Here is a 13,807-nt window from a genome sequence, read left to right as displayed (position 1 = left end):
ATAGATGAACACAAAGAATGAAAGGTGGAGAAAGCAGTAAGGTATATCTTACAGTAACAGTGAATTCCTGGAACTGAGGACTTTTCACAAAGGAATTCAAGGCACAAAAATAGTGGAGGTGTTTAAAATGTATCTGAATTTATCTATTGCATTTAACAAGGCATTACAGTGTGAAAAATTTCATTTTACTGTTGCTATCCTAAGTCTGCCTTAGCATGAAATTCCTGTCCACTATGTTACGTGGTGCTAATAGTAGGTCACGACCCACCATTTGTTACTGAAACTTACTGAAAGCTGTAAACTACTTTTATAATAATTCAATTGATAAAACAAAAACATATTTGAGACATTAAATTCCAACCTGAGCTAAATGAAATTCATAAGTTAATGACTATTAACTATGGGCATGACCCTATTGCTTTCGATACAGGAAATTGGCTGCTATAAACACCAACTGCCAGGAATCATACGGACTCTAAATTAAGTTATGAGTGTCCTTGATGGTTCAACACTGAGGCAATTTGACAATTTTCCCATCTGCAATTTCTAGAATTTTCCAACTGTTGGACTATTTTACAAATTGGAGCCTCTAATTTACATACATAGATAATTTAAAAATTGCAAAGTATTTTAGATATGAAAAATACAATGCACACTACACTGAAGATTATTCACTATAGACCAAAAGAAACACTAAGTCTTCATTTAGGAATACCTCTTTTACAAGTTATGTTTGTAGCTTTTGAGCACAAAAGACCTACCACATTTACTCGAATCTAAGCCGCACTCGAATCTAAGCCGCACCTGAAAAATGAGACTCGAAATAAAGGGGAAAAAAAAAAAAAAAAAAAAAAAAAAATTCCCGAATCTAAGCCGCACCTGAAATTTGAGTCTCGAAATTCAAGGGGAGAGAAAAGTTTTAGGCTGCACCTCCAAATCGAAACAAAGTTGGTCCATTGTAGTATGAGACACAATTTAGGTCGAATGAATGACGATACAGCTACAGTAGTTTGGTTCGAGTCGTGAGCTAAGCAGGTAAGCTTTACCACGTAGCCATTGCTATGCGTTAGGTGCTCCGTCCGTATTTATACGGGTACCCTTCATTTTCCACGTGCTTCGTCTAGTTTGAATCGATTGCTTATTTTGCTTTGATCTGATAAGTGCCATTTTCTTTGTTATAGGTGTTTACGTCACTCTAAGCTGAAAATGCATTACTGTACTGTGTCATGCATTGTTTGTCGCATTCTGATAGTGCATGTTTACCGCCTGTCGCCGCTCGCGGCATGGCTTGCTTTTGTGCGCGCTACCGCCGCGTACAATTAAAAAAAAGAGAGAGAGGAATTGTCTCATTAGCGAAACAATGGCAAGAGACTGCTATTTTTTGTTACTTACACTGCTGCTTTCTTTGATAATGATCAACAAGAACCAAATAATAGACTGTGTATGATACAACATGTTCTGAATGAGAGTTACGCGAAAATTTTTCTGCACAGAAATGAGAGTCATCTTAGATTATAAAATCTAGTCAGTTGCCGTGCTTCATTTCTGACTGTATCACTATTAGGCATAAGAATAATACGAATATAAACATGACACGGTACGTATATTCTTCCGCGTTTGCTGTTGTCTCACTCTAGTTTCGTAGTTTATTAGGCAGACAGGATTTAAACGAGATAGCAGCAAACACGAGCGCTACATATATTCGACGGCAGAAGTTAGTTGTGGCGGCACCTACCAACATTTTTCAGAACTTCCAAATGCTTTGCACTCGATTCTAAGCCACAGGCGGTTTTTTGGATTACAAAAACCGGAGGAAAAGTGCGGCTTAGATTCGAGTAAATACAGTATCCGTAACACACTGATTCCTGAAAATATGTGGGCAACAACTATCAGTTTGTGTAGTAACTTTCAATGATATAAAAGTTTCTTTCATCAGCCATTATTGCAATTTCAGTCTTGACTGGCCAATGTAATTGTAAATACAATATGATCCCTGGCTATGTCGCAGATACTACATCTAATCTGAAGACGTGAAGTATTTACTACTCTACTGCACTATGATGAACACAATTGTTTACTGTACGTATATCCGCTTGGCATAAACTCATCATCAATAGGACATTAAACCCATTCTGTGAACAAATGCATCTGGAATGTGAAATAAATTCTGGCTCTAGCAAGGGAAACAACCCAGATCAAATGGCTAAAACAACATAAAAATTATTTTAAAGTAAGTGCTACTCATCTTATAGAACAGACATTGAGTCACAGACAGGCACAACAAAAAGATTGCAATACATTTAAGCTTTTGGCCAAAGGACCTCATTCTAAAATGGAAAACACACAAACATTCACACAAGCACAACTCCCACACACTTCACTATTTCCTCCAGCTGCTGAGGCTGGAGTGTGTACAGATACTGTGCCTGATAGGAGAAGCAATTTGTGGGTGGTGGGGGTAAGGAGGACACTGGGGCAGGGAGGGACAACAGGGTAGGGGTGGGGGAAAGGTGTATTACTACCTGTGGGAGCACATAGGGACAAAGTGCGGCTGCTAGGTGCATTCAGAAGGATTTTTTCCTTTTTTTTTCGGGATGGGGGCAGAGGGGTGGAAAAAGAGAGAAGTAGAGGAGTGAGAGAAAAACAGTTGATGCATTAGTGGAATAGAAGGTGGTGTAGTGCTGGACTGGGAGCAGGTTTGCGGATAGGTGGATGAAGGACAGGGACTAGTGAGGGTTGAGGTTAGGGAGGGTTACAGGAACACAGGATATATTGCAGGGTGAGTTCCCACCTACGTAATTAGGAAAAGCCGTTGTTGGTAGGTGCAGGTTGTGAAGCTGTCATTTCAATGACTGCTTACAAACTGTACCATCTGAATCCTTCATACCAACATGTGCTTTTCTGAATACCTGTTACTGTGTTATTGCGCATTTTTCTCTTATTTTTCACTGAAGAGTAAATGTGGAGTTTCAGTGAAGTGACTGAAATACAATGGAAAAGAATATTCCATGGCAAATGTCTGAATAATGTAACCAATTTCACTTCTGATATCTGACTTCAGCAGTGTGGATGCACCAAATATGATGCAGCAACCCACATGTCACCCTTCTCAAGTTGGCATACAGTTCTCTTCTGCTGTGTTTTAGCCACTTCACTGAAATTCCACATTTGCACTTTGATAATGAATAAGGGAAGAACAGAGGTCAACACAGCAACTTATAATTCACTCTGTAGGTGCAGCAGGTACTAACATGTACCGTTTAAAGCAAATCTTTTCTTTTTCTGAAATAACACATTTGTGATTCTTGTGAATGTGCTGGTCATAATTTTTTGTTACAATCTATCATTTCTCCAATGACACATTTCTGCAATGTGTAGATGCTCTAAAATCTCAAACAATGACTTTTGACAAAAGAAGAGTTTTATATATATGAGACATTCATGGATGGTAAAACACAAACATTTACGTATTTTTAAATAATTTTTATCCACGTTTCACCATCTGAGATGTTGTACTTCATTTGTAGGTACTACTGAGGGTGAATATGAGATATCAGCAGGTGTTAAAACTTTACCAATTTGATTGCTTCCAATGTTCTGGAGAATTTTCCTTGACAAACTCTGAAACCCTGTTGCGGAGCTCTGCAGCTTTCAGCAGCAAAAGTTGAATGATAAAAAAACAGACCTGAGCCTCATTTCCCTCCTGGGTGCGCAGAGCCTGTTAAAGGATAATAAAGAACTCATAACACTTTATGTTAAAGTATATTACTTAATGAATACCAAGGTAATTAAAAATGAAAGAATTGTAGAAAGTTTAATTTATGTTTGAGAGAAACGAGGCCAATAGGGCACACCATTTGAAAGGCAGGTTGGACATAGAAAAATTCTGAATTTATTGCAAACTCAAACAGTTTCATGCATCACTGATGGCCATCTATCTCACTCTGTATCTATCATAAAATGCTATGGATCAAGAACTGTAACTTTTAAGAGAGAGAGAGAACATCATGCAAGATGCTTCTGCCATTAATAACTGCCATTGCGCAGTCAAGATAAGCTGACTGGCACTTTGCCTTACTGATCACTCAACATTTTCCATTCAGAATTTTTCATTATCAGACTCTTGTTGTATTCACGAGCTTATACAAAGGGTTTTTTCCTTCCATTAGCACCTAAAGCATTGCCACAAAATTTAGCAATTCTGTAAGGACACAAGCCTCTAGCTTCTATCATTTCCTAGCTCACCCATAGTGCATGTGGTGTGTCTACAAAATCTAGTACTTCTGTCTGCTTCCTCCTCTGCATATTAGTTGTCCATCAGCAGATAGAGAGAAAAAGTATTTATTTATTTATTTGTTTACTTTGTTTGTATGGATGTAGTAGCAAATCAAGAACAGTAGGCATGGGCACTTGTTAATGCACCATAGCATTCACAAGTAAGTTAAGCAGATGCTGCTAACAAGAGACTGTATTTCTATAGGTTAAACCAGGTAGAGTGAACGCTGCATATTTTAGAAGTTCCAAAATGACAGAATATTTTGTAACAAAACTATTGTTTTCAAAATGACTATAAGGGACAATTATTTATCAATGAATGATGCAACTAATTTTTATATTAATCATGTGACTGACTGCCAACTACATATACTACAGCAATTGCTACTCTAGCGTGTATGTTTTGCTATGCTGATGTACTTTGGCTGTCTCTCTGCCTTTCTTAATGCCACACTATTGTTCTGAGTCACAATATAATCAGTGTTTTAACTTCAACTCTGTAAGTTCTAATTATGTACTACTGCCTTCCCAGTTATTGTGCACAATGAATGTTTATCAGCTACAAACAATGGACAGATTTCATATTCCATGTGTTACAATTTGCAATGGATCTGGTTATCACTTCATTTCTTCCTTCGGGAACCTGGATATTCAATGTCTATTGAAACAAAAGAGAACGGGGACTCTTCAATTCAGTAAATAGCTGACAGGTTCTGATGTGATTTCCTCTCCTGTGCCAATTTCTTCACCTCACAGCAGCAATTACTCCACTCTTCAATTATTTGTTGCATATATTCCAATCTGTGTCTTGACCTACAGTTTTTGTGCTCTCTAAGGCATCCACTAGTACCACGGAAGTTACTTTATGATGTTTTACCGTATGTCCTATCACCTTGCCCTTCTCGTAGTCAGTGGTTTCTGTATATTCCTTTCATCACTCTGCAGGATCTAGTCATTCCTGACCTTATCAGTACACTTAATTTTCCTTTTAGGATTTCTGCACATTCTATTGTTTTTTATTTTTAAACAAAATACTGTTGTATTCCTTCTTTCCCTGGACAGTTCTGCACTTCCTTCCTTTCTCAATCAGTTGAAGTATTTCTTTGGTTATCCATGATTCCTTCGGAATTACCTTTCTTAGTTACAATTTGGTTATCCATGATTTCTTCGGAATAACCTTTCTTAGTTTTGTACTTCCTGTGGCATTAATTGTGTCTTCAACAACCACAGACAGTGTGCCACATGCCGCTCATATCTCCCGCAGAAGACACATTTAAAACAGCTGCCACAAGCCACTGATGTAGAGGGCTTGCCCGGTAGTGCTATACATGCCACCAGAGGATGCCGAATTCGTGTTGTCACAATGCCTGAAACTGTGATTGTGATTGGTCCATGGGTATCTTTCAGCTGCCACACACATGTGCTCTGCTTAGACTGTCCTCAGACTACTTTCTGATCACTCCAGGCATACAAATGTCGGTGCAATGAGACTTTACAAACCTAGTACAGTGTGTCCCACTCAAACCTTCTTGATTTCAAAGACCCATGGGAAGAGGGGGAGGGGGGAGGGGGGAGGGGGTGACAACGACAACAACAACAACCCACACACACAGCAGATATGACAATGAAAAATGCACCAATCTGCAGGGCATCTCAGAGAACTTATTTATTTACCATCAATACACCTCTACATGAGAACCATTTGTAGCACAAAGAATATCGAGTCTATATTCAATTTCTTGCCAAGTTCTTCGTAACATTTCCTCTGTTATTGTTGCAATCGCATTAGTGATACGATGAAGCAATGTAGGAATATCTTCCACTTTGGTTGCATACACGTGGTCCTTCACGTATCCCCACACGAAGAAATGAAGCGGCATAAAGTCGGGTGAAAGTGGTGCCCAGGCAATGAGTCCTCCGCATCCGATCCAACGATTGGGAAATTTCCTATCCAGGAACTTGCGAACAGCCATTGACCAATGCGGCGGAGCTCCATCTTGTTGAAAAATGATGTTGGGTTGCAGGTCTTGTATCTGAGGGTACACAAACTGCTCCAACATGCCCAGATACACTGACCCATTCACTGCTTGTTCCGCAAAGACGAACAGTCCAGCAATCCTGTTGTGCATTAGCCTGCACCAGACATTTAGTTTCGGGCTATCACGAACATGTTCAATGACAACGTACAGATTTTGCAAACCCAAAATCCAAACATTATACCTATGAACCCTTCCTGATAGATGAAAGGTTGCCTCACGAGAGAATAAATATCTTTCCAGGAAGCTGGCATCCATATCAATACAGTGCAGCAAATTGTTGTTGGCGTGGTTCGTTGTTCGGCATCAGATGTTGCAGAATTTGCACTTTGTAAGCACACATATGAAGACGCTGGTGAACTACACGATGCAATGTTGATCAAAGTACAACAAGTTGCCTAGATGCTTGACGAATTGACTTACATTGGCTTCTGAGAAACGTTTGTCTGATGTCCTCCATTTTCTTTTCTGAAACTCCATAACGTGCACCGCCAGAATGTTTCAGAACACTTCCTGTTGCCAGAAACTTCCTATACCATTCCTTAATTGTTTTCACATCAGGTGGATCACATTCATACACACGATGACAATTTCTTTGCAGAGCAATCGGCGATCTTGTTTCTGCAAACCACACTACTGCTTACGCGCACTGCTGTGGAGTTGGCATTTTCACTTCATGCGACCATGCTGCACTCTGGCTATGATACTTGGCACTTCTGATGTGGGAATATAAATTCTTTGAGATGTTCTTCAATGTGGTGCATTTTTCATTGTCATATCTACTGTGGTTTTTCTCTCCTGGGTCCTTGAAATCAGGGAGGTATGAGTGGGACACCCTGTACAGTGCTACTGCTGCTCCAACTGCTACCAAATACTGATAACTAATACCAGAGAGTGAGTGAGTGAGTGAGTGAGAGAGAGAGAAAGTAACATATATTCAATACTGTATACATTTTAAGTACATACATTTATGTTTTAATCATTCTGTAGAGTTTGTTGTGTTCCAGAGAGTCCACCACCTCATTACACCAATGGGCGCAAGAGATGTTTCTGACAGCATGTTTGTAATTAGTGACAACTTGGATATACAGAAGAAGACTCACATCTCTGCATACTGAGCTAATCAATATTTCTTTCACTGTTGGCAGAACGAACTGAAGTTTTTAATTTCTAGAAACAGCCAGGAGTCAAAAGTGTCTAGATTTCTTCATTTTTGCATTATTCTTATAGTGTTCCTCCACTTGTTATATCTACTGTTGAAGCACTTTAAATTTTGCTTCTGGAGGGCAAACGCATACTGCACTTATTCAGTTTCAGAGCCAAAAAATTCAATCTTTGCCTCTTACCTTCCCCTCTTTTGATGAGAAACAAAAGGAATAATCAGAGTACCACACACAGCTCAGTGAACATTTTGCAGCCTACAAAATCGCAGGTGGCTCACAACATTAATTCTTTTTCCCTGGGTAGGAGTGCACATCTTCAAGTAGGGCCCCAAACCCTATCCTATCAGGAAGTCTAAACTGTCACAATCCTTGTCTCAATTATATACTTAAAGTAACTGAAGCTTAGGCAGTACAAGTTTTCATGGAAAATGACTTTAATATGCCTGTTGTCGCAACACTCGCCGATCTCAGTTCTAAGTGGGCTCTGCCTTACATAGCTCATGTTGACAACAGCTCCGAACCACAGTGTAAGTAGGTCATGAGTTGGTCAGCCATTAATACTGCAAATTCACACTCTCCAAAGTCCTGTGTCAAGTGTTATGCCACACACAATCACCAACACTGCTTCTTCTACAAAGTGGAATGACAACACTGTCACAAGTCAGGACACTCACAGAAAGTGCCTGTTCAATTTCAATACAGATCTGGCAATAAGGAGATCGAAATGATCTCACATTCTAAATCTTTACCTGCTCCTACGGGCAATATTCACAGGAACAACTGCTGCAAGCACATGAATCACAATGCAATGTGCACAGTACAAAACTTGACTAATTCAAATCAGCTTTCCTCACATGGGCAACAGCAAAAGGCTTCGTCTCTCACAAACCGATAAAAGCAGTCTTTCCAAAGTTGTAATTGACAGTCACATTCAGAGAAAAAGCCGCCAAATATTCACGTCTTTACAGATTTGCAATAAATTAGTACTATTTCAGTTATGTACCAGTGTTTCAGTCACACTGATTAATCAAACAACTTACAAGCAACTGGGACACCCTCAGCTCCAAAAAACACATATGTGACTTATAACCTACAATAGAGACAGTGTGTCTTTTCTTAGGATATGCACTTCGCGAACAAAATATCTAAATACGACTGCATCAATAGCATTCACATTGGTTCAACCGTGTATGTGCTGGGATGGGTGCTTTTGATTAGTTTGCATTAAACACTTGAGACAATGTGCATGTTATTGATACACAAGTTTCCCATGCCATCATCCATCAGTTGCGTGAAAAATATGGGCATTTGTTTGATGGCACAATGGGACATGCAAAGATTTTCAAGTGCATATTATGCTCAAAGACAACGCTCAACCAAAGTTTTACCACACATGTCCGCTGCCTCATGCCACTCGTGATGAAATTGTTTCTGAACTCAACAGCTTAGAACAAATTGGTGTCTTGAAACCTATTTCTGTTAGTCAATGGGCATCCCCTTTGCTTACTACACAAAAACTGAAAGAGAAACCAGACTTTGTACTAACCTTAAAGCAACAGTTAATGCTCAAACGGTTACGGATTCTTTTGCACTTCTACCCAGTGAGGAGCTTATGGATCGCCTTGCAGGTAGATGATTCTTTTCTACAATTGATTTCACCTAAGCTTACCTTCAACTTCTAGATACGGAAACAAAGAAATTTATGGTGGTCAATACACATGGCTTGTGTCAATACACATCTGCTCCTTTGTTATTTCAATGCTTTCATGAACAAATGACATCAAAAGTTCCATGATTTTCAAATTATTTGGATGATGTCATTGTGTGTGGATAAGCACCTGATGAGCATCTCAAAAATTTTGAATCTCTTTTTGAAGTTTTAACACACGTAAGGCTTAAGTGTAATTTATGGAAGTGTTCATTTTTCAATACTGAGGTCTGATATTTGGGACTTCCGATTGATGCCCACAGGCGCTATCCTTCGACTAAATGTTTAGAGGTCATCTGGAGATTACCTCTCTTAAAAATGTACAAGAACTTCGGCAGGCAAACAGACCTACAATATTAAATTTATTCTGGATGCAATGCAAATTGCTGCTCCCTTGCATCATCTTCAGTGTAAAAATGTTCCTTAAAAATGTTCCTTTCCAATGGACTGTAGAATGTGAACAATCATTTCACAAGTTTTAAGATGCACTGCTTAGTCACCACGCCCCATTCATTTCAGTCTGCAAAAACCAATAGAGGTTGCAGTTGACGCACCATCATATGGAATAGAGGGAGTTTTACCTAACAAGATTGGCAACACGAAATCCCCTGTCACATTCATGTTTGAGATGTTGAATAAGGCCCAAGTCAACTGCAGTCAGTTGTGAAAGGAAGCCTTAGCCATCTACATCTACCAACATTCTTCTTCACACTGCCATATAGTGTGTAGCGAAGGGTAACTCATACCACTACTAGTCATTTCCTTTCCTGTTCCACTCACAAACAGAGAGAGGGAAAAAATAATTATCTATATGCCTCCATGCAAGTCCCAATTTCTTTTACCTTATCTTTGGGGTCCTTACACAAAACATATGTTGGCAGCAGTAAAATGATTTTGCAGTCAGCTTCAAATGACACGTTCTCTAAATTTTCTCAGTAGAGTTTCATGAAATGAATGTTTTGTTCCCTCCAGGAATTTCCATTTGAGTTCACGAAGCATCTCAGTAATACTTGTGTGTTGACTGAACCCACCCAGCAACAAATGTAGCAGTCCACCTCTGAACTGGTTTGATGTCTTTCTTTAATCTGACGTGGTGAGGATCCGAAACACTCAAGCAGCACACAAGAATGGGTCACACTAGCATTCTATACCAATTTCCTTTACAAACAAACCACACTTTCCTAAAAATCTCCCAAAAAATCAAAGTCAATGATTCACTTTCCTGACTACCATCCCTACATGGCTGCTCCATTTCATATCACTTTACAAAGTTGCGCCTAGATATTTAATTGATTTGCCTGTGTCAAGAGCACACTACTAATGTCATCCATACTCTTTTCCAGTCACTCGGGACATTTGATTGGGCAAGGGATTCTCAGTAAATTCAAACTAAGTAAGGGGCCAGTGTCATAGAGTAGACATTGTAAAACCAAACTGAGGTATCATCTGGGCCTGGCAATTTATTTTCAACTCTTTCAGTAGCTTCTCTGTGCCAAGGATGCCTATTACTGACTCCTCCATATGGGAGTCTGTGTGACGATCAATCCTCCTGCATGAATGATTTCTTAAATATGAAATTTAAAAATTCAGCTTTTCTATTGCTATATTCTATTGCCACACCAGAATGGTCATTGGAGTAAATAGAATAGAAACCTGCACCCCTTTAGCAATTTTATGTAGGATCAGTACTTTTTTGGGCTCTCAGCAAGATGTTTTGCTAAGGTATGATAGTGATAGTTGTTATATGCTTCGTGCATTGATCTGTTAACAAATGCACGAATTTCTACTGATCTTTGCCTGTCATTGTCTGTATGTTCTTTTTTGAACCAGAAGTTCAAGAGCCTCTGCTTTCTCAGCATTTTCCAAATGTTGTTGCTAAACCACAGTGGATCCTTTCATCATTAATCCACTTACTTGGCATATGCTGTGATTTACAGTCCATTTAAATTTTGCCCATAATTCCCCTACGTCCGTCATGTTGGACCTAAATGATGTCCATTCATTGTCTAAGTGGGATGCTAACAGCTATTTATCTGCTCTTTTTAGTAAAACTACTCTCCTAGCCTTTTTAGTGGATTTATAAACTTGGGTAACCATTGTCACTATGATGACATTATGATCACTAATCCCTTTCTCTTCACTGACACAGTCGATACAGTAGCTTTGTAGCTACAAAGTCTAATATATTTCCACTGCATATGGGCTGTTGAACTAGGTGTTCAGGATAGTAGTTGCAAAGCATGTTCAAAAGTACTTCACAGGACTGCCTGCCTGTGCCACCTGCAATGAATCCATAGATGTCCCAGTCCATACACAGTAGGTTAAAGTCGTGTCATTCATGTTGTCACGAAATTTCATCAGTATCTCCATGGTACAAATTTTTTTTTTCACATGGTAGGTCATAAGCCATGCTCTTTTTAACCAACAAAAGACATGCTTGATTGTACAGAGTACAAGCTACAAAACTGGTCACTACTTCTTTCAAAATACCAGTGTGAAATTTTCTATCACCCTACAGCACAGCTTGCAAATGCTGACACTCTGTCTTGCTTACCTATGGGAAATGATGTGGAATTTGATGCATCAGAACTGTCTTGTCTTCACAGTGATCAATCTGATTTGCAGACATTACAAGCTCTTCCCATCGATTGTCAGTAGACTGCATACACTACTCAATGGGATCAGTCTCTACGATTGCTTAAGTATTACGTTTGGATGGGTTAGACTATAATCCAAGACAATTTTCAGGTGCAGCAGTATGCAAATATCATGTGCAATGCACTCTTCAGAAGAGTGTAATTTTATTGCATACGCCTAATGACCAAACTTGAGTCACGATTCCCACATTGTTACAGCAACATATTTTCTAACCATTATGTAGAGGATATTGAGGAATCATTAGAACAAAGCAGTTAGTGGGCCAGCATTGTACATGGCACAGGCTTGACAAGCATGTAGAACAGATGACCGCCCACTCTCAACTTGCGCAGATGACTAGGCAGTGGCGCACCAGGAATTTTTCAATTGGCCTGGATCTGACGGTTCTTGGTAATGCATCCACAGTAATTCTGATGGTGGTGGTAGCTGACTGTAACTGGTGCATACACTAGGTATTGAGGTGTTTTGACACTCTTCTTATGTGTTTGGAGCTGAATCAGAACATTTGCATTTGATCCTTCACCTGATGTATCGTGTGTTTTTTACCTTTAATTTAACTTGGTCACTGTTAATTATCTTCTTTATGTGGAGATCATGCAAAGCAGTATCTCTCTAGAATTGTGTACCCTGGAAAGACTTGAACTCTTATCCTTTGCAGCTGTTGTTAGTGTAAGGAAAAACAATATCTACTCTAATTACAAAATGACATCAACATTTCATCATTGACTGCCTTGTATTGGTTTCAGTGGGTGTACAGATTACAATTACTATGCAGCTTGGAGCAGATACAACTTAATTCAAACATAACATCCACCTCAAAGACTCAGCAAAAAGTAGTTCGTAAGTAAGCAACATTTCATTTTAGAGTTTCCTTCGTTTGTTGCTGTTTACATTCTCGGAGAGGGTGTCGATCTCCTTGACAGTCAAGACGCCAAAGAGCTATGACGTGAAAACATAAAAGCACCCACCCACAGCAAGTGAAGATGCTTACTCACCGTCATGACTTGCCGATTACTCAACCTGTACACCTCTTGGTTCAACTCTGCACAAACGGGAAAAAATGTAAGTGTTTTGCGACTTATTCCCTACCTAATACTACTTCATTATTTTGTTGTGATCATCTTTCCTTATCATAAATAGGGAGTAGGAAACGTCATTTGCCTCAATGGCAGGTAACACTACAGTATCCATTTGTTATTTCAATGAATTCAACAACTAGCTTCAGCACTATAAAAGCATTCACTTCTGTATTTTGTTTAGACAATTTGACACAAACAATTGTTTTGGAGAACAATCTGCTGATTTCTTTCTTGTAATTTCAAATTTTTTGCCAACATAATGGCATTCATCATATCTGATTGGCTTCATTCTCTCCTAAATCGAATAGTGAAGCTGAATGTTTCATTCGCAACTTGGAAGCTCAGTTGAGCAAAATTCGTGGTTCCCTTTCCAGGCAAAATGTTGCACCAACCACACTCTGTCTTTTAACATTTCACTGACAGAATTATTACATGATTGTTGTCTCCAAACTCTACTGCATCTATTTCATCTTAGACAGCCTGCTTCAATCATCAATTCTGGAACCTTGTTTTGCATGAAGGATAAAGCATTCTATTCTGCATTTCACAAGCATTGTATTGTGCCTTTAACAAGACTCACAACTGGGACACTGGTGTCATCAGTCAGAAGATGGTACATGCAAATCAGGCACCCACCAATGGCACCAAAATCATCTATTTTTTAATGATTATCATCATCCTGTCGTAGACTTTCATCTTTCAGAAACATTGCCTGCCACACACGAGCCGCCCTTGATAGTGCCTAACATTTGGGTGCAAAGGTCGTCAAACGAACCTCCCATGGAGGTCAACCCCTGTCCACCTATGCAGCCACTGCTGCCTCCACAGTCCCATCATCATTCACAGCAATGTCGGTCAAGGACATAGAGCCTGATATCAGTCTTTGGC

At 39.3% G+C, this 13,807-nt stretch overlaps 1 protein-coding gene across 1 annotated transcript in view; it reads right to left on the bottom strand.

Moving 5' to 3' along the window:
• The window catches only part of LOC126480764 (mediator of RNA polymerase II transcription subunit 23), a 187,260-nt gene that overhangs the window by 47,955 nt on the left and 125,498 nt on the right, over window positions 1-13,807 (bottom strand). Inside the window, exon 15 of the mRNA XM_050104054.1 lies at window positions 3,576-3,718. Coding sequence (XP_049960011.1) covers window positions 3,576-3,718 — 143 coding nt within the window. The remainder of the gene's footprint in view (window positions 1-3,575; window positions 3,719-13,807) is intronic.

This window comes from Schistocerca serialis, chromosome 5 (genome assembly GCF_023864345.2).
Source record: "Schistocerca serialis cubense isolate TAMUIC-IGC-003099 chromosome 5, iqSchSeri2.2, whole genome shotgun sequence".
In the NCBI taxonomy this organism is placed as follows: domain Eukaryota; kingdom Metazoa; phylum Arthropoda; class Insecta; order Orthoptera; family Acrididae; genus Schistocerca; species Schistocerca serialis.
Note: the sequence above shows the minus strand (reverse complement) of the source record. Positions and strands in the feature narration are given on the sequence as shown.